Source organism: Cebus imitator, unplaced genomic scaffold, assembly GCF_001604975.1.
Source record: "Cebus imitator isolate Cc_AM_T3 unplaced genomic scaffold, Cebus_imitator-1.0 Scaffold633, whole genome shotgun sequence".
In the NCBI taxonomy this organism is placed as follows: Eukaryota; Metazoa; Chordata; class Mammalia; order Primates; family Cebidae; genus Cebus; species Cebus imitator.
In genome coordinates, this window is record NW_016107948.1 from 599,676 (window position 1) to 621,574 (window position 21,899).

The following is a 21,899-nucleotide window of genomic DNA, read 5'->3' on the forward strand; positions in this document are numbered from 1 at the left end:
TATTAAAAAAAAAAAAAAGAGAGAGAGAGAGAGAGAGAGAAGGGAGAAGAACAACTGTAAAATTTACCAAGTGGTAGATAGTATGGCAAAATAAGACTGTAAAATTTTGAAACCAACTTGACTTACTTCACCAAGAACACGGAAAAGTGAACTCTTTCCGCAGCCATTTGGACCACAGATTAGAACATTAGCCCCAGATCTAACCTGAAAAAAAAAAAAAATCAGTCAAATTAACATATACTCAATGAACATTTCCTTAGACTCAAATATTAATAGCTCTTGGCTAATTATAAGCCTTCTATTTTTCTGTAAATGTAGCATCAGGTGGAACAGGGAAGAGGTATTATGAAGGGACCTTTTACTTTGTTTACTTGCAATTTTTACCATTACTTTTTTTCACTTAAAAATAATTATTGCTGGGTGTGGTGTCTCTCACCTATAATTTCAGCATTTTGGGAGGCTAAGGCAGGAGGATCACTTGAAGCCAGGAGTTTGACTATTCTGGGAAATAAAGCAAGACCTTTGTCTCTACAAAAAATAAAAATAAAAAATTAGGCTGGTGTGGTGCTGCACACCTATAGTCTCAGCTACTTGGGAGGTTGAGGTGGGAGGATCGCTTGAGTCCAGCAGTTCAAGGGTGCAGTGAGCTATGATGTCACCCAGGCTGACAGAACAAGACCCCATCTATATATGTGTATGTATAAATAAATAAATTTATTGACTGATTGATATCATCAACTTAATCAAGATAAGAAGAGCTAAAGTTTAAAAAATTGGGAATTCTTGAAAACAATAAATACATGTGTATACACAGTCACTTTTAAAAACATGAAAATGTACTGTTCTACAACTTGCTTTTATTATTTAACAATATGTCACAGATATTCTTACAGGTCAGTATATTTTCCTTTAATGCCTCAAGCATCTTTCAAGCATCTTCCATAGTAAGGATATACTATAACTGATTTAAACACTCCCCTTTGGTTAAATATTTAGGTTGCTGGCATTTTGTTTTGCTCCTCTAGATAATACTGCAATGAGTATACAAGTCAGCAAGTAAACTTATACAACAGTAAGCAAGTAAGTTTCTGTAGATTCAATTCTTAGAAATTACAAGTGTTTTATCAAAATATATGTACATTATAAATATTGACAAGTGCCACTAAATTATTCTGAAACAATATAAAGATAGATGAGAAAATGTAAAGCGTGGTTAAGTTCTAGGCTTAAGATCTTATAAGTATCTAATTAACCCTGTAAAGAATCAGAAAATCTTAGTTATAATTCTAGCTTACAACATTAAACACCAATGTAACACAATAGGAAACAAAATATCAGAGAGATATGAGTTACCCTAGCTGGTAACCTGTCTTTGACAAATTTGTTAAACTGGTGAACCTTCTGTTCCTATTATTTAATTCAATGAATATTTATTGAATGCTCTCTGTCAGGCTCTGTACTAGGCAAGTAGGCCACACTAGTGAATAAAAGAGACAAAAAACAAGAAACCAAAAACCCCTCTGTCATTACTGGTTTACACTCCAGTGACAAGAGACATACAATGAAGAATATACATAATATATAAGTAAGTTAAATAGTGAATCAGAAAATAAGAACTTTGGAGGAAAAAACAGATAAAAGAAACTTCAGAGTAGCTGAGGGAAGTTGCATGTTTAAGGTGGTCAGAGTAGACTACTGAAAACGACAATTGGGTAAAACTTAGAAAAGAAGGAGTGAATTAGGATTTAACTATAAGAAGATTGTTCTAGCCCCTACCTTTACCCATAAAAAGCTGGTGCAAAGGCACTGAAGCAGGAATGTAGCTATTCTATTCAAAAAAACAGAAACAAGGCTGATTTTACTGGAAAAGAATGAACAGGAAGGAAGAATAGTAGGTAATGAGATCAGAGAGGTATCAAGTAGGGTAGTGGCAGGCATTGAAAGAACTTTTGCTTTTACTGTGACAAAATGGAGAGCCATCAGCATTATTCACAATAGCCAAAAGGTGGAAGCAAGGAAGCAACCCAAGAGGATGAATGGATAAACAAAATGTGGCATACACACACACACACACACACACACACACACACACACACAGACACACAGACACTGAAATGGCATTCAACTTTTAAAATGAATAAAACTCTGACACATGCTACAATATAGATGAACTTTGAAAACATTATGCTAAATGAAATAAACCAGACACTAAAGGATAAATACTGTATGACTTCACTTATATGTGGTACCTATAGCAGTCAAATTCATAGAGACAGAAAGAATTAGAGGTTACCAGGGGCTGTAGAGAGGAAGGCAGGAGAGTTACTGTTTGTTTAATGAGTACAGAGTTTCTATTTGGGATGATAGAAAAGTTCTGGAAATGGATGGTGGTAGTGGCTGCACAGCGCTGTAAATGTACTTAATGCCACTGAATTACACACTTAGAAATGGTTAAAAAGGCAAATTATGTTTTACATTTTAAAAATTTCTTAAAGAAAAAAGAATGAACCAGCCTAACACAGAGTTGATCGAAAAGAAAGTAACACAATTTACACACATCATTGTTAAAGTAAGAGCTATTCTAAATGACTTTTCCAAACAAATAAACTTTTTTCTGATAATCGTTTTCATAGACTTCTTTTTAAATAACATAATTTCCTTATCATATAAAATTGAACATACTGAATGTTCCTCATAAAGCAAGGTTATCATATAAAATAATCATACTCTACTGTAACAGTGATGCCATTAGAAGGTCCTAAAGTTCAGGAAGTTGGTAATTAAATGGTTCCCTGCTACCATGCTTTATTTGAGTAATGTCGGCCATATATAAATTCTCTGCTCCTAACTGCTCTTTGTCGTTTACTCGGGTATCAATGTTCCTGCCTCCAACAATACCCTTCCACATTATTTGTTGCAAATGTGCCAGGAAATCCCAAAACCAGATTTGTAATGATGTGTATAAATAACAACCAGACTTACTAAAATCCTGAGTTATTCTTTTATGCTCAAAATCAAGCCTGTCTAGCCTACTCAGCATTCACTTTACTCCATGGCTTTTGGCAGTGTTGAACAAAACTTCCAATTATGACATCACCCATGATAAGCCAGTGATAATTTTTCTATGTTAAAAATTTATAAGTATATATTTTTGTGGGGTTAAATTAAGGCTAAAAGCCAACAGTAACATTTACTGAAAATAAAGTTCTTAACAGCACTGTATTATTGAGGCTCCTAGAATGCTTTACTGGATCAACCAATGCTTTCAACCACCATATTTTTACCAATAAAAATATATTCCCCAAATAATACTCCTTGATAAATCCTACTTCCAGTAAATTTATCATAACAAATCATCAAAAATTCTACACATAAAGTAAAAGAAAAATTATATAAAAGTATAGTATTAATGAGGATTGATTAGCTTTTAAAAACACTATAAGTATGCCTTACTGAAAAGGTAAAAGTCTTAATAAGTTATGAAGTACAGTTTTGGAGACAGGGTCTCACTCTGTAGCCCAGACTGGAGTGCAGCGGCACAGTCTTCACTCACTGCAACCTCTGCCTCACTGGCATAAGTGATCCTTCCACCTCAGTCTCCTGTGTAACCAGGACCACAAGTGTGCACCACCACACCCAGATAATTTTTCTGTATTTTTCATAGAGACGGGGTTTTGCCATGTTGTCAAGGCTGGTCTCAAACTCCTGAGCTCAAGCAATCCACCCGCCTCGGACAAAGTACTATTTTAATCCTCACATTGTAACCTGCAAGCTGTTACCTCTTTGGGTCTCTCCAGTCTGCATACCTCCCAGAATAATATCTAGACAGATAAATATGGCTTTCTAGGAAGTTTATAGTGGAAAATGGTACAAAATCTCATATCCCAAAGAAGTTTTTATTATTTGGTTACAATATAGCCCAAAAGGCAAATTAATCATGAAGTAGTCAACATTTTTTTGAAGGGCCAAGTCTCAGTTTTATTATGCCTCTTTCCAAGAAAAGAAATCTGTATTTTCAAGTAAGTTAGATGAGTAGAAAATAATTAGAGGTTGCAAAGAACTGAAGAATACTTGTCTACTATTGAAAGGCTATGTTAAGAAAAACAATCAAAAAGACAGAATGAATGTGAGAAACCCAAGTCTACTTTAGAATACTTTAAGTCAGAAAGAGATAAGAATTCATAACAGTGAACCAAAAAGACAGAAGTCGACAAACAGGTCCCAGGGGAAGAGAAAACAAGAATCACAGTATAAACACAATTATGAAGTAAAACACTCCAACAAGTAAGGACATAAGTGGGGACTCAGGACTTCCCAAATGAAACCCAAAAAAGAGAAAAAAATAAGGACGTTTTTAAGACTATAAAAGTAAAATTATAGAAATGACAGAAGTCTATTAAATCCAAACATAAGGGCTTTAAAAGAAAAGGCTTTGAACTAAAAAGAAAGTGACAGCTTTAGTGTGTTAACATCATGACCAAAGATTTTTTATGGGCCATAACCATGATCTATCTACTCCCAATCACCTTTCTCATTGTATCCCAACCCCCTTTCTCATTGTGCTTCAGTCATGTGTGCCCTTATATTGTTGACATATTTTATTTCTGCATAAAGACAGGGTGAGGGTAAGTGGGAGAAAGGGTCAAGAGCCATTCTTTAATGAAGTCTCATGTCCCTTTTTATCTTTGGACAATGGCAATAAAGGAGCTACTGGAAATCACGCCTGGTTACCTACTTTGCCAAAGGAACATTCAAGTGACTGAAGTACCTGGAGCTATGTGAGAAAACACTTCTGTGATATGTAGAGCCAGTCTATATTTACCATCTATATTTACATTTTCTGTACTTCATCTTGTATTTCCTAGCTGTGGAATAAATATGATAATGATAGAACACTCACTGCTGAATAAGGTCAAAGTACTTTGCATAACTAACAATTTTCATTTTTATAATTAATTGAGCAGAAAGTAGACATGTACTTAATGGAAATTATTAAGAGCAGAAAACTGAAGACTTACTGTGAAGACTCTAAGAATTTAAAAACAAATCTAATAATTATACTCTTTATTTTATAAACTATCAGACAATATTTCTTCAAAGAAAGCAGTAGGAAAAAAATCCCCACATAAAACACAAACTACAGATGGCCATGCACATAAGCATGTGGAGAGGAATTCTAGAGCTGTACTGTCCAATACCATACCACTACTCACATGTGGCTATTTAATTTTAAATCATAACTAAATTAAATTTCAAATTCAGTTTTGCAGTTGTCCTAGTCACATTTCAAGTGTTCAATATCTACACATGGCTATTTTACTGGATCGTGAAAGTATAGAGCATTTCCATTATTGCAGAAAGTTAACTGGAAAGTGTCATTCTAGAGAAATGGTGTTTAGAATGGTGAAGATAGCCTATGTGATAGGAATTATGTTACCAATTATGAAGATTTCTGGATCTGAACCACTCATAAAGCCACAACATACAGAAACTAGCAACCCTTTAATCTGCAAGTTTTACAAATCATACAAAAACATTCATCCTTTGTCTTTTCTTTTTAATTTGGTCTGCCATATCCCACTTCACTAACAGAGTATATTGAATCAGCATCAGTATTCGCTTGGCATGGGATTTTACTTGTTTTAGGTGAGTGTCTATTTGAAGTGCTACTGTGCTCTTCCACTGTTTTCATCAGTAATAAAAGTCTATATTTTGTTTTTATAGGTACAAATCATCCTGTTACAGTCATAATACCAACCACACCATAAGTTTCTTTTTAATGTAAAGAGACTAAAATTATATTTGTGTGTTTAAATATTCATTTTACACTGGAGACTCCAATTTACTATATTTTCTATGGCTTTCTTGACATAAACTTCATTTGCAAAAAGGTTTTTGGCAGTAGTATTTGAAATTTTGAAGTCCTGTCAATTAAAAAAAATAGATTAGTGTTTCGAAGACTTACATTTTAAAGCAATTCTGTTGATTCAGAGACTAAGTCAAGCCTTAAAGTTAATTTAAATATTCAGGTAACCTTTTTTCAGTTCACATTTTAAAGATGACTTAAGATTTTATATAGTCATTTTAAAACTTACTTCAAAATTAAGGTCTCGGATCAAAACATCTCCATTTGGCGTTGCTAAAGGAACATGATCAAACCTAAAGGGGAAGTTTAAAAAAGAGAATTACTTTAAAGTATATAAGGAAATAACATAACTCAATACTACCAAAAATACAAATAACCTGATTAAAAAATGGGTAAAGGGCTTAAAAGCCTCTTAAAAGAAGAAATTCAGATGGCCAACGGGTGTATGAAATGGTGCTCAACATCTCTAATTATCAGGAGAATGCAAATCAAAACCACAATGACACATCACCTCTCACCTGTTAGGGTGGCTATTATCAAAGAGACAAATGGTAAAGGTTGGCAAGGATGTGGAAAAAGGAAACCTTGGACATTGTTGGTGGGACTACAAATAGTACAGCTATTATGGAAAACAGTATGGATGTTCCTAAAAAATTAAAAATAGGACTACTATATGATCTAGCAATCCCATTTCTGGGTACATTTCCAAAGGAAATAAAATCAGTATCTCAAAGAGAATCTTTCGCCCATGTTCAATGAACATATGACTATTCATGATAGTCAATATATGAAAACTACCTAAATGTCCTTCAAACAATGAGAGGATAAACAATAGTGTGTATATATTCACACTAAATATATATTCACACATAAAATACAATAGAATATTATTTCACCTTTAAGAAAGAAGGAAACTGGGTCATTTTCAACAACATAGATGGAGCTGGAGGACATTATGCTAAGCAAAATAAGCAAGACATAAAAAGAGAAACACTATATGATCTTATTTGTACGTGAAATCTCAGACAGTCAAACTCATAGAAGTAGAGAGTAGGATGGTGATTATCAGGGGGTAGAAAAAGAGGAAATGGGGTAATACTGGTCAAACAGCACAACATTTCAGTGATACCAGAAGAATAAGTTCTATAGATCCACTGTATAGCATAGGGACAATAGTAGAAAATACGGCATTGTATACCATTGTATATTTGCTAAGACATATGTAAATTAAATTCTCATCAAACACACACAAAAATGGTGAGTATGTAGAGGTGATAGGTAAATTAATCAGCCTAATTTCACAATGTATACAGATATCCAAGCATCAAGTTGCATACTTCAAATATTAATGTATACAATTTTTACATCAATGATACCTCAAAGCCGTTTTTTTTTTTTAAATAAAAGCAGAAGTAATTTTAAATACTAGACAATTGTAAGCTGAAAGAGAAAGGCTGTTATGAAATTTAACAAACATTTACGGTGCTAAAGAACCTTTTTTGGTACGTACTTTATAATGTTATCTGCATTAATGATTTCTCCAGCACCAGGTATCAAGGGAATGACTTGTACTCCTTCAACACCTTAAATGGAAAATAAGTATTAAAGCATCATATTATGTCAGCAAAAACTTAAAATTGTGACCTTAAACTGTGACACTCATATTTACCCTTTTCCTGTTGTGAGACCATTGTGCGCTCATATTTGCCATGATTTAAATCCTTCAGTACTTGCATTAATTCTGTAATCCGAGCAGTAAAACTAAAATTTTAGAAAAGGAAACCATAATCAAAACTCCAGTTACATCTTTTATTTTATATGAACTTAACTCAAGTTCCTAAAATTGTAATTTAGTATAAGTGAAGTAACCTAAAAGTCTCACATAAAGTATTAAAGACAGCATGTGTGTTTTATTATGTTTCGGGAGGAGAGGAGGAATATAGGGACAAAGGAGGAGGTTTCCACAGGATACCCAACTCAACAGAAACTTCATTAATAGGCAAGTCAGTTATTTGCAGAGAATTTTCAGGAGGTTTCTCTTGGATACTACAAAATGACTGCTACTAGTATATTCCTTAGACCCAGGAAGTATGGTCTCTGAGCACTTGCTGAAGTAACCTACAAAGCCATGTATAATGTTGGTCTTTCTATCCAAGGAAGGCATTTATTAAATATATGCTAAATACATGCTGCCTCCCTCAAAACAGAGAAAAATCTGAAAGATTCCTTCTATCTTACTCTGAGGAGGGGAAAGATGAAGAGTTCCTATCATTAGATAGAAATCACTGTGGCAATAGAGAAAAGCCAAAACTAACGACAAGAGGTTGGAGATAACAAAAATGACGTGATCATCAAAGAGAAAGTATTCTGCATTGAAGAAGAAACAGAATTTTTCTCTGAATAACAAGCAGAAACCTCCTAAAAGAAACGTTGGAAGGTGACTAATATGTTTATAGTCTTGATGGTTTCACAGATATATAATTTATCCCCATACTCATCAAATTGTATACATTAAATATGTACAGTTTCTTATATGTCAATCATACCTCAATAAAGTGAAAAAAAGAGAAAGAAAGGGGGCAGGGAGAGGGCGGGAAGGAGACACACACACGAGACAGAGAGAGAGAGAGAGAGAGAGAGAAAGGAAACATCCTAAAGGAAGAGAAGCACCTTATATACCATGAACTGTAAAGGCATAAGTTAACAAGTAGGAAGAACGATGATATTTTCATGACAGAGACTCTACTCATAGTGTTAACAACTTCTATATTGACAGGTCTTCTAAGAAGACCTTAATTGCCACAGGAGCTAAGAATGAGGAAAAAGAAAAATACGAAGATGGATCAAAGGCCTCAGAAAGACATTAAGTCATCAAACTTCTTCAGGTGACCTAAAATTTATGGTGTTTTTTTATACCATACTATGCCCCTTACATTGGAGCTTGAAATACTGAAATCTTCATATTTAATTCCATTCTATGATCTAAAGATAATTTTACTACTAGACAATAGGACTACATTCACAAACACACCTACAGATACAAGTTAATGTCTCATTTTTTCCCCATTAAAGTCAACTTCATTTCTATTTATGTTTTGCTAGGCTGCCAGTATCAAAGTTCTAAGAAAAAAAGGTATGATAGAGTATAAGAAAATTCAAATGAGAAAATTCTATTCATTAACTTAGTTTTCTAAAAATTAAGAAAAGACTGTCAAGGATTCACTATTTCCCAACTTAGTAAATACCAGTGTCGATGAGGCAAAACACTTGAGAGTCTCTAATCTACTGTAATACACAAACTAGTTGTCTTCAAGAAACAAGAAAAGTTTACCATCAGAAAAATCTTCCTTAATTTTTTATCAAAACCACCTTCTTGGAGTAGGAAATGTTTCCCCCTGAAACTCAACTGGGTATAATCATTAAGGATAATATATTTTTAAAAATTATTTTCTGCAACTGCTCATTATTACTAATCTTACCCAGCCAATCTAGTCATTTCACGCCCAGCCAAAACTATTCGACCCAGAGCTTGAGACATTCGCAAAAGCATTCTTCCACTTTGGTAGTAATCCTTAAATAGAAAAAGATATTAGTTTTTACTTATAGTTCTATGACTAAAAATTTGGCTTTATTTTTACTGTTGAATTTTCATTGTATTATCATCACTTTACCTCTAGAAGTTCTGAATGTGTACTCTTGAGATGTCGAGGATGAGACAAATCTAAGAAAGGGCGACTGACAACTAGGTAACCAACCACAGTGGCAAGGTCTGAAACCAAACAGGTAAGATTTAAAACAGTAACACTATTTCACCTTTTCCACAAATCTCATCTCTTTCAAAATATACTTACATTTAGCAATAATGCTATCAATGAAGCCCATTGAAAACCGAAACAAAATGAAATTATGTAGGTGCTCCACCTGGCAGAAAGCAAAAACAAAAAATGTATTTTTCTATGTATTAAAAAGTGAATCTACTACCAGGATAAAACAAACTGTTTTATTTATTCAGCAGATCATTTATTCAGCAGATATTTACTGAGTGCCTGTGATTTCTGTTTATATCATACATCACACTTCACTGAGCACAATGCTCATCACAGAGCGGGTGCCAAACACTTGCTTCGTGGAACCATTTTTATGCAAACTGCATGGAAATTATGTAAACAATTTTAACAATGCTGTTTCTCTTGCATGCAATGGCGCAATGCTATTGTAGTCACCATAATTTTGGATACATATATCCCAAAAGAGAACAACAATGAAAGCAAAAAGAATAGAGAGATCAACTAGTTTGAGTGAAACACTAGCTCTCCACTCAAAGCAAAGCATTGAGTGCTTTGCTTTCAGTGGAGACAAATGGTCTGTGCTTTACCTAAGAGTTGTATTACACCCAATCTGAACTGAGTGCTTATGTAAATCAGTGCCACACAACCTCAGTTTTAGCTTTAACATGAGCATGCATTCTCTCAAAACTACAAGTCTCAAAGTGTTTTTTATTCTGGAGTTGTAGCGTTCTCAAGCTGTCCAGCCACCAGATTATTCAAGGTCCTGCATGATCTGGCACTGGGCTCTATTTTTAAGGTTATATGCTTCTACTTTGCTTCTTCTCACCAAACTCCATAAATAATGGTTTCTCAAACACGCACCTTCTTAAGGCTTTCCTCTTGCTGTTCCCACTGCCAGGAATACATTCTTCTAAGATATTTATATTTTGTGACTCCTTCATTTTCATGTGGATTTCTGACTAAATGTCACCTCCTCAAGAAAGACCTTGTCCATTCCAGCTAAAGTAGCAGGGCAACAGACCTCTTCATAGCTATCCCTTTATCTTGCTTCGTTTTTTGCCATAGAATTAATTACTATCTGAAATTACACAGAACATCTAGCTGTTTGGGTATTTATTTTCTGTCTTCTCCACTAAAATGTGGCTTCCTGAGTACAGGGCACCTTGCTAACAACTTGGTATCTTCTACAACTAGACAATGCCTGGAACATTTATTCAGTGACTACCATGTGTCAGACACTATGCTCAAGCTGGAGATACAATGAATAGAACAAAGAAGGTCCCCGAATTCATGGAGTTTACATTCTAGTGAAAGAAGATAACTGGTAAACAAACAAGATAATTAGAGACTGTAATATAATCATCCTTTGGTATACAAAAGGGATTGGTTCCAGGACCTCTCTGGATACCAAAATCCATGGGTGCTCAAGTCCTTGATGAAAAATGGCATAGTATTTGCACATACCTGAGCACGACATCCAATATGATTGATTGACTGATTGATTGAGACAAGTCTCACTCTGTCATGAAGCTGGAGTGTAGTGGTTGCCATCTCGGCTCACTGCAACCTCCACCTCCCAGGTTCAAGTGATTCTCCTGCCTCAGCCTCCCACGTAGCTGGGATTACAGGCACCCGCCACCACGCCCCACTAATGTTTGTATTTTTAGTAGAGACAATGTTTTGCCATGCTGACCAGGCTGGTCTCGACCTCCTGACCTCAAGTGATCTGTCACCTCAGCTTCCCAAAGTACTGGGATTACAGGGGTAAGCCAAGGTGCCTGGATCATCCCATATACTTTAAGTCATCTCTAAATTAGTTATAATACTTAATACAATGTAAATAGCTATTATTCTAATAGCTGTATTGTTCAGAGAATAATGACAAGAAAAAATGTGTACATAAGTACAGACACAATCTCTTTTTCTGAAGATTTTCAATCTGTGCATGGTTGAATCCATGGATTCAGAAACCACAGATGCAGAGGGTTGACTGTGTGTGTGTGTGTGTATGTCTTTATATATATATACTGTGTGTGTGTATACACAGAAATACTTTTAAGGAAAGATGATGATTAAAACAGGAAGGAACTGTTGAAGGCCATTTCAAATAGGCTGATCAGAAAAGACAAAGGTTCAATAAAGTGCTAACATGTGGGCTGAAAATCCAAAAGATGAGAATAAGCAAGCCATGTGAAGAGCAAGCTGTCGAACTGCAGGCCCCTGAAAAATTACCTTAAATACATTCTACGAGTGAGCCCTCTAGAAGTTCTGCCATGTTAAATACTGACGAGGCAAAAATCCAATTTCTGAAATAATTTAAAATGACAATTTCTTTAACCTCTCCAACTCATCTAAAATATACATTTAATTTCACAAACTTCAGACTTCCACTAAAATGTATGCTCCTTAAAGGCAAGATTTTATCCATCATGTCCACCACCATCATCCTTGGCACCCGGAATGAGCACAGGCACCTAGATGGCACTCAATGTCTTTTGAATAAACAATGGAATAAACGCATTTGAATTCAAATTTTCCAAGCGGCAATTAAATAAAAAACTGAAGTATAACTTTCACAAGAAACAATGCTTATATTCTTTAAAACCAAAAGCCAGCCAACTCTGAGCCATAGTCCAAATCTAGCCTGCTACTTGTTTTTCTAAATAAAGTTTTATTAGAACATAGCCAACATAGCCACACCCATTCATTTTGTATTTTATATATAGCTACTGTTGAGTAGCGAACAGTTGCAAGAGACTATGTCGTCTGAAAAGCCTAAAATATATACATACTATCTTGCTCTTTACAGAAAAGGTTCGCTGACCCCTGATTTATGTAATAATCTTTATTGTATTTTCACGAATGCTACAGGAACAAATTCTTTGTGGGAATCACTAAATTTATCACTAAATAAGGCTCCTAAGCAATCACTGTAAAAATAAAATTAATATTATTTTAATAAATCTATGCAATTTTATAAATGGGAAGTTAAATATATTGATATGAGTTTTTAACCTCATATGTTTTTATTAGAAATGTAGTATAAAATCTTTTACAGCTATTTTTCAAAATATCTTTAAGATGTGTGTGTGTATGTATACACATATAAATATATACATACATACATATGTATGCGGTGTGTGTGTGTGTGTGTGTGTGTGTGTGTGTGTGTGTGTATTGGCTCCAGGCAAAAAAACAAAAAGAAAACAATAACCAAAAATCAAAACGCTTTCCATAAACACATGAACTTCAAGTGTGTTATCTTACCAGTTTTCGGAAGACTGAGTGGATTGTCTGCTTTTCTCTTTTATTCCCATTGTAAAAGGCAATTTCTTCACTATTAAAGAAAATAATTTAACAATTAATGTTACTTATGCTTGAAAAATAATTGAAATACAGTATATGATGGCTGAACGCTTGTATTTAAATGAACATTTTGTTACTAAGTGCTTATCTAGTACAACACCCCAAGCCACAGTCTATACTTGAGATTCGGCTCCTAGCTCAGCTGATCAGAGCATAAGAATACACCCCGACTGAATCATACACGGGACTACAATCTATGCCATAGGTATCCTGGCTGGAAAAGATATGCTGTACTAATTCTCAGAAATTCAAAATTAGACAGAGAAAGCAGTTGCTGTGATACACAGAAAGAAAAGATTTCAAGTTAAAGTATAGGCCCAAATAAGAAAGAGATGAAAAAGCAACAGCTAGAAAAGATGGATAGTGAAAACTTGACTTACAGCCTTTTAAAGACAGAAAATCAGGCTAAGTCCTGCCAGCTCCAAAGTGCAAGCTCCTAGGAGGAAACCCTGGAACCCCATCATATCCTCAGAACAATTCTACTTTTCATAAGCAGATGTGCATGGGTCCACAAGGACCACAGGGGTCATGACTAGAAAAAAAAAAGGGTATTTTATAGATGAAGAAAGGTTCCATGTAATTTGTAAAAAAGCCACACAGCCAGCAAGTCAGGGAGCTGAAATCGTAACTCCGATCTGACCCTAACATTTATAGTCATTCTATTACATAAGAATGTTGTAAGCTTTCCCAGCAAAGTACCTCTAATGGCAGAGAAAAATAAATATTTATAGAGAAGTCTACAAGGCAAGGTTGAAATATTTCTTTAAAGTCTCTCTTTTTCTTAACAATTTATTTTTTATATTTCTATTTTGAAAGGGACCTGCACTCTTCATAAAAACAAGGTACCGCCTACCTAAGCCTCTTCAAATAAAATTAACTTTCCATAAGATACGACACATTTGTCACGTTTCATGGTTTCCTTGACAAAATGATACAGAGCCTCAGAGTATGAGAATGCTACAATTCTATACCTCTAAGTGCTTTTTAAAAAAACTTCCTTCTACCTCCTCTGTACACCTAAGCCTATGGAAGAAGATGAGGTGAGGATTCTCCTACTGAACTGAGTCATTTTAGCCTTAATGAAAATCTGAATGGATAAAACATCCTAGAATATTGATGGCTGCCCATCCAACATCTATTCTCTTCATTGTCCTTCTTCCTAAAATAATCCCAACTTTCTTAAAGTTACCTATTCTTTTCCACGTACCCTAATGCTTTGGGAATGGCCTGAACCCCATTTATAGAGTCCCAACTGGTATAAGCCAGTCACTTTGCTGTGATTGCTTTAGGCATGGTCAAGTGACAATTCCAGCCAGTAAGACATGAGGGAAAGTCAGCTGTGGGGCTCTTCGGAAAAGTTTCTTTGCTCTCGTAAAGATACACCAGGCGAGATGGCCTCTTTTTGTTTCTTGAGCTTTCTGCAGAGGAGAGGGGCTAATGAAATCTGTGACTGCTATTGCCATCTTGTGGTCACAAGAAGAATTAGCCCGTGGAATGGTACAGCATACAAAGTAGGATAGAGTCAAGAGAACACCAGAGAGCCAGAGCCCTGATCATGTCAAGCCTGGAAGTGCTCTGTCTTTTAAGGGTTCTCATGTGAGGCTGTGAGTGTTCTTATTACTGAAGCCATGAGTCACGCTTTCTGTTTCTTTAACTAAAAGGCATCTTTCATTTACTTGGCAAATTACCTCTTAGCTCTATTCCACTGCCTCCCTAGAGAAAAAAAAAAAAAAACCCTATTTAAAACTTGTACTATTTTAGCAACCCAAAGAAATAAAGAGGGAACTGTCATTTGTAAATGCCTTTAGAGTAGAATATTCAATACATATTAGAACCGTCAAAATGACTTAACGTTGACAGATCAATATTTGATAACATTTATTAAGCACTTAAAACTGAGCTGGGCCGGGCGTGGTGGCTTGTGCCTGTAATTCCAGCACTTTGGGAGGCTAAGGCAGGCAGATCACGAGGTCAGGAGTTTGAGACCAGCCTGACCAACGTTGTGAAACCCCGTCTCTATTAAAAATACAAAAATTCGCAGGGTGTGGTGGTGTGCACCTGTAATCCCAGCTACTCAGGAAGCTGAAGCAGGAGAATCACTTGAACCCAGGGGGCAGAGGTTGGCAGTGAGCTGAGATTGCTCCACTGCACTCCAGCCTGGATGACAGAGTGAGACTCCATCTCAAAAAAAAAAAAAAAACCTGAGGTGGAAGCTTTATATATATTATCAAATTTAATCCTTATTGTAACCCTATATTATCTACCTAAGATAAACAGAAGTGAAGCTATGAATAATTCGCTAAAATGAAATTCAGGCAATTGATAAGTGGAAGAGGTAGATTTTGCAGCTAGTATGACTGGCTCCAAAGTCCACACTTTTTTCTATCTTACATTTAAAATACTCTAGAAAATAGGTAGAGGCACATGCAGTGAGAGTTAATTACTGAGCATTATGAACAGTCAAAACAAAAATATTTGTGGAAAAATTGAGACAAAATTTTCTTAGAACAGGTATTGTAAGTTGAAATTTGAATTGTATCCTGATTATGTCTAAAGTAAAATTAACAGAAAATTCATCAACAGAAGGTATGAACAGGTGAGTCAGGAATATTACATGGTTAATTAAGAAAAAAAGTTCAAAATATTGATGATTACAACTTTACAAAACTAATTTCTTTCATAATGTATATTTTCGATACAACATGAACATTATTACAGTAAGTGTCACTAGACTTTTTGGAGTCAATCTAAATTACATCCATATCCATAAAAATGAATTTTTAGCACAGCTTTAATGCATTTGTCCTTACCTGTTTGTGATGAGCCGAGAATTAACATATCTATATTCTCCTTCATACTTTTGTTCAGTTATTGTCATCTTACCAATGGGTCTTCTAAGTCGAGTTAGGAATAGCCCCGAAACAACCAAGTAGGCCATCATGCTTGCTGGGCCCTGTCGTTATTGGGAGAAAAAGATACGCAAAGTTCTGGGATATAATAAATTCACTTGGATACAAACATGTACAATGTGACTGAAAGAAATTGCTTTACTGGGTAGTTGTTTCCCCTTGTTTCTTTTCTGAAAAAGTACACAGTAGCCTCTACACTTTTGCCACTCAATGACTTTTCCTCCTACCACTGTAGCTTATCCCTCAGCTCTCCTACATTTTGCTCACCTAATAACTCCTAATTGCAGTTCTCACTTTTTCTATGTTATCTAACACTCTTCTGTTGGAACTCTTCTTGATAACCTCTTAAGATTTCACGATAATTCTCAGACCTTTTTCTTGCCTACTCTTTTAATGTTAATATTCCCTCAAACTCTTTCTTTAGTTCTCTTCTCACCTAAAATTTATAGCTCTAGTCCTATCACTCTTACGAACCCAAGAAATTATTTCCAAATAAGTACTACAGATCTTTACCTTAATACTGTGTAAATGCCTCAGGCTCAATTCCCCCCAAAGGAGTTCTATCTGCCTTTCCCTGCTTGCGCATCTTACTTCCAGCTGCTGTACTATGTCTTAACAACTTTGTAGGTGGCCTCATCACCCACTGACCATCCCAAGAGAAAAGCTTCAAGCGTACCTTTCCAAGTTCATCACAGGCACTTCCCTCATTCCCCTATATATCCTATGCTCTGTCATACTAAAATAAATGTTTCCTGAACCCGCCATTCAGTGAGGTTGTTCTCATGTTTGGCAAGCCTGACGTATTTAATGGATACCTACTTGTCTCTCCAAAGCAGCTCAAATATCACCTCCAATCCTTCCAGGCCCTAGATACTTTATTGAAATTTCTATTACTGAACTTTATCATGCTACATATTGTAATTGTTTGACTATCTACCTGTTTTGCCACATTGTAATTCCTCTCGAGCAGGAACTGCATCTTACTTATCTTATTATTCCTCCTATCTAGCACAATATATGTGCAATATAATGTTTTCAAGATTTTAAAAAATTAGATCTGATCAATTCAATGCATTTCAACAACTAGTACAAAGATGAACCAAAAAGATAACTAAAACAGTTTCCGCCTTTAAGAAATGCAGAATCAGATAACAGGTAGACACGGAGTCATATTTAAATATTACAAAAATGTAGTGAGTACCATAAAAATATGACTGCAAGGAGACAAAAAAGATTTGGCTTATTCACTTGCTTATAGTAAAACAAAATACAAGAATGATAAAACCTGGATCACAAGATAGCAAAGAATTAGGAAGATAAACAGAAATATTCGAAAAACAAAATGAAACAAATCCAAAACCCTGTTTCCCAGTGTTTTGGAAAGCAACAAAAGCCAGTATGGGAATAATTTATTAACTAACTATGAAATGTATATACACACATACACATTACACATATAAAACAACCATACTGTTATATGTTTGTGTTATAAATGTGTAACAATCACATTACACATTAAATGACCAAAGTTAGATTTCAACAAGATAACTCAAAAAAAATTTAAAAGTGACTCTTGCCATCACAAATATCAGAGACTTGGGTAGTAAGGCTATGGGACAGCCAATCATTTACATTATAAAATATTCTTGGAACTGTTATACCCACTCTAAATGTATAATTATTTGAACATTAGAATTTCATATTAAAATGGATGTCTCCATATCTCTTTTTAGACATTACTTTGAAACACTAAGTACAAGTATACTCAATGTTTGAATACTTCTGTTTTCTTATTGCATTTTAAAGAAGTGGGTCTCGCTTTTTGTCCAGGCTTGTCTTGAACTCCTGGATTCAAGCAATCGTCTCATCTCAGCCTCCCAAAGTGCTGGGATTACAGGCGTGAGCCACCACACCTGGCCATTACATTTGTCTGGTTTTTAATGTCACAACATTTCTCCAAGTGCCTAACTTAAGGAAAATTAAAAAGACAAATTAGTACTTTCTAAATCTCAAGTAAAGTTATTATTTTATAATCAGACTTTGTTAGGTAAACCCATTCTTTGAGATTTACAAAAAGTCTTACAACAGGCCATCAAGCTATTCACAATATGTATTTTAAATACTGTATTATAGCAATTTAAAAGGTGAAATAAAAGTAGACTCACCTGAGCTCCAATTGCACTCGTTAACTTAAAGATATACAAAACTATGTCTAAAAATGGCTGTAAAATAAACATTAGAATACACAAAATTAAAACTAAAGCACTAGAATGATAGCTAATACAACATGTTAACTACAAAATGTTATTAAACATTTAATACATAATTGTCAACATGTAGAGTTCCCACAATGTATAATGTAGTATAATAGCATGTAAATCAACGAATACATGAAAGGTAAGTTTTCGCCTCAAGAAACTTAAAACGGGAAAAGCTTAAACAATGTCTACTGACCATCAAGTGGGAAAAACATTTATCACTTTCCATCAACTAAGATACCTCTACAGTGATAACTAACCACTAATAACTCAGTAATGTGTCCACATAATGTAAAGATACTGAATAAAATAACCTGAGATGTAATCCCAAATTTGCTACCAGTTTGTTTCTACATATCTTCACCTGCAAAGTGAGAGGCTCTTCCTGCTCCAATATTGTTTGACTCTATTACTTTATCACTTCTACGGCAAAATAATCAAGTAAGCCTTTGAATCTAATTTTGTGGTGTAAAACTCAAGTCTCTAAAACCAAAATAATATATTAACGTACTGCTCTTCACACACACAGACAATTTAACTTACGCACCATCAGTTGCATTAGTTTGAAGTGCTTTTCAAGAAACCCAAATTGTGTTCATTCACTTTAAGTCAACAGCCACCACTCCTGCCTCCACTTTTTTTTGGAGATAGGGTCTGGCTCTGTCACCCAGACTGAAGATCTTGGCTCACTGCAGCCTCCAAAGGATCTGGGAGCACAGGCACGCACTACAATGCCTGGCTAATTTTTGTATTTTTTATAGATGGGGTTTCAGCATGTTGCCCAGGATGGTTCTCAACTCCTGAGCTCAAGTGATCCACCCACTTTGACCTCCCAAAATATTGGGATTACAGGGATGAGCCAATGCCCGGCCAACAGCCAGCGCGTTCTAATCCACATTATTACTAGGATAGATGACTTGCTTTGTTAACTGGCTTATGTCAACATCTACTTTTTCTTTTCCCTTTTTTTTTTTTTTGGCCTTATAAATTATCAAGAAGTTAGAGATACTAGTAAAATTCAAGAACTGTTAAAACTTGACAAAAATCATGACTCATAATTTAAGCTGAAGATAAATTAGATATTTAAAACATCTAATTTAGACAGTGGTGCACAGACCCACTACAATTAATTAATTTGATATTCTTCTCTATTCCAGATGTGACAAAACCTGAGCTAAAGACTTGCTCAAATGACAAGATGAAAAACATACATAATAATGTCTACGAAATTAAATGGAAAGTTGTATATATATACCCCCCCATTCCCACCATGCATGCATTCAAACACACACACACACACACACACACACACACACACACACACACACACACATACAGAGAGAGAGAGAGAGAGAACAAACTTTCAAATGTGGTAATGGGAACAGAAAAAAAAAAGATGAATTACTGAACTATTTGTAGTTGTCAGAGTTCCTGAGTTTGGGATTAGTTAGCAAAGGCTCTGGAGAGCTAAATAAATAACAAATTTTGGTTGGAAGTGGAAAGCAGTGGGCCTGGGCATGAGGAGAGCAGCTCTTGTGGATATATATCTCTAAGAATTGCCTTCCCTCCATCCACCTGGTTGAAGCAAGAACATTCCTATTCTTACAATGTTATATATATATATATATTTCAAAACTGTATATCTAAGTCAACTGCGACCAGAGGCAAAGATACCATCATTGGTCCACTATGAGACAAGTTCCTACCCAAGACCAAGGGAAGTCACATGAATTGGAGTGGGAACTGAAGCATTTCAGATGAAAAGGGGAGGAGATGCTGGGCAGGTTATTTTATAGGAGTCTACTACATATCCTAGTCAATGCAAAAGGTAGATGAGGGTTTAATAAGAAGACTACTGCAAAAGCTGTAAGGGTGGATAACATGACTAAGACAAGAACTGGAGAAATCAGCAAGAAGGAAAACTGGTTAAGGCCTATCAGAGTCAGAAGTTTTGGCAATATTCTGAGATGGGAAAAAACAGTAATTAGAAAACTGAAATACACTTGCATCTTGTGAAATTTTTTGACTACTACTTACTAATGATCTATTAGAATTAGAGATACTGAAGCAGAGAAACGGGCCGAAAGGAAGTCCTAGTCTAGTGTTATAAATGTGGAATTAGGAACATAAATTGACAGTCAATATCTAACAATGGCTGGGTGCACACAAGTTAAAAGATGATAATTCAAATGTCTGTTGTTTTAATGGAGTCAACCTGCAAAATTCTTAGAAAATCCTTATAAGACACTAAATTACCAGTTATTGGCCAAAGTGCCTCACAAAAATAATTTTAAAAATTAAATAATTATAATTAAAACTATTATAACAACTCTTAATTTTTTAACAAAGGCATTAAATATTTACATCCTGCTGTTCTGTCCATAAAATCAATTCTATATAAATATGCTTAGATTCAAAACTAATTAAACAAATAATCTTTTAAAAAGTAGAGAAACTTACCTTAATAAGATTTGAATACAGATCGACTACACTGTTACAAAATTTTTCTACATCTTGTGTAAGCAGCTGGTCTGGATTAGCTATTCTGTTGTCCAGATTTCCCATTTTATAATATGTGAAAGCTCTAAAATAGCAAGAAGAAAGTGATTTTAAAACAAGTGATTTTAAAGGCAAAACAAAAAAAATTCACATTACACCACCTAGCTCAAATACATAGAAACAAGGGAGTTTGGAGCCAGAGGAGATCCTATTGATTGCCCTAATTGATTTTAGAGAGGAGGATACAAGTCGAGAAAATGATGACTTGTCAATTAATGGAAGAGCCAGTTCCAATATGCTTCTGTATCAAAGAGCGGTTTTCTTAAAATAAATAAATACAAAAACCGTCATATTGATCAGCTTCATAAATACTATTCTTCTATTTAAGTACTTTTAATATAAAAATAGGTTATCACTTACTGAAGATACTCCTCATAGAGGTATTTAGTGAGCCTTACTCGGAAGCACAGTTTAAGCTCATTTAACCCATACTTCAAGAAGTTATTAACCAGAGAGATCTAAAACAAACAAACAAATAATATTGATTATGCTTCATTTCTACTTACTAAATTATAATTTATTTTGCTATTATATTTCCTGTGTCCCAAAACCTATAATTTTTATAATTGAATCCAAATTGATAAAATTCAGCTGTTTTACTTTACTGCATTTAGCAAAACCTAATGTACCTGGTTTGAGTTATTCTATATTAAACTCTACATGGAATATTTTAATATCACTAATTATGAGATGTATCTTGCCATCTTTTTGGTAAATAGGCAAAAAGTCAAATCTATCCCCTTTCTAGCCAATGTAAAGACTTGCTTTTAGGAGTTCAGACATTTAGGTTTATACCTTCTGTTTCTTACTATCAACACTACAACCCTAGACAATGGAATTCTGTATACACTGTATCAATGAGGGAATGTATTCTCTTACTGGGTCCAGGAGGTAGGTAGTTTCTAAAGCAAGAACTTCTTGCCCAGAACCACGCCCTCCTCCCATCTCTCTCCACCGGGGAGATTTAACTTTCAAGGGCGCGAGAAGAATCAAAAGTCAATCACTACAGCAGAAGTTCTAAGGAACTCCTTTCATTGGTCTGGGGTTTGGTAGGGGTTCCTCCCAGGTTAAAAGTCCTCTTCTTCCACATCCCTTCAGCCTCCATGTTTGGTTCCCCTTCCATGAACACTCCATTCGTGGAAGCCATCTTTCT

General features: G+C 35.0%; 1 protein-coding gene across 3 annotated transcripts in view; it reads right to left on the minus strand.

Annotated features, from left to right (window-relative positions):
• Positions 1 to 34: 34 nt before the first annotated feature.
• The window catches only part of LOC108295328 (ATP-binding cassette sub-family D member 3), a 74,434-nt gene continuing 52,569 nt past the window's right edge, over positions 35 to 21,899 (minus strand). For all 3 annotated transcript variants that reach the window (XM_017517460.2, XM_017517464.2, XM_017517466.2), the window contains exons 6-17: positions 21,107 to 21,204; positions 20,648 to 20,771; positions 18,095 to 18,151; positions 15,831 to 15,973; positions 12,922 to 12,991; positions 9,718 to 9,787; positions 9,538 to 9,635; positions 9,346 to 9,437; positions 7,536 to 7,627; positions 7,377 to 7,449; positions 6,096 to 6,159; positions 35 to 204 (exon numbers count right to left, since the gene is read on the minus strand). In XM_017517460.2, the coding sequence (XP_017372949.1) occupies positions 64 to 204; positions 6,096 to 6,159; positions 7,377 to 7,449; positions 7,536 to 7,627; positions 9,346 to 9,437; positions 9,538 to 9,635; positions 9,718 to 9,787; positions 12,922 to 12,991; positions 15,831 to 15,973; positions 18,095 to 18,151; positions 20,648 to 20,771; positions 21,107 to 21,204 (1,122 nt within the window). In that variant the 3' untranslated portion in view covers positions 35 to 63. The remainder of the gene's footprint in view (positions 205 to 6,095; positions 6,160 to 7,376; positions 7,450 to 7,535; positions 7,628 to 9,345; positions 9,438 to 9,537; positions 9,636 to 9,717; positions 9,788 to 12,921; positions 12,992 to 15,830; positions 15,974 to 18,094; positions 18,152 to 20,647; positions 20,772 to 21,106; positions 21,205 to 21,899) is intronic.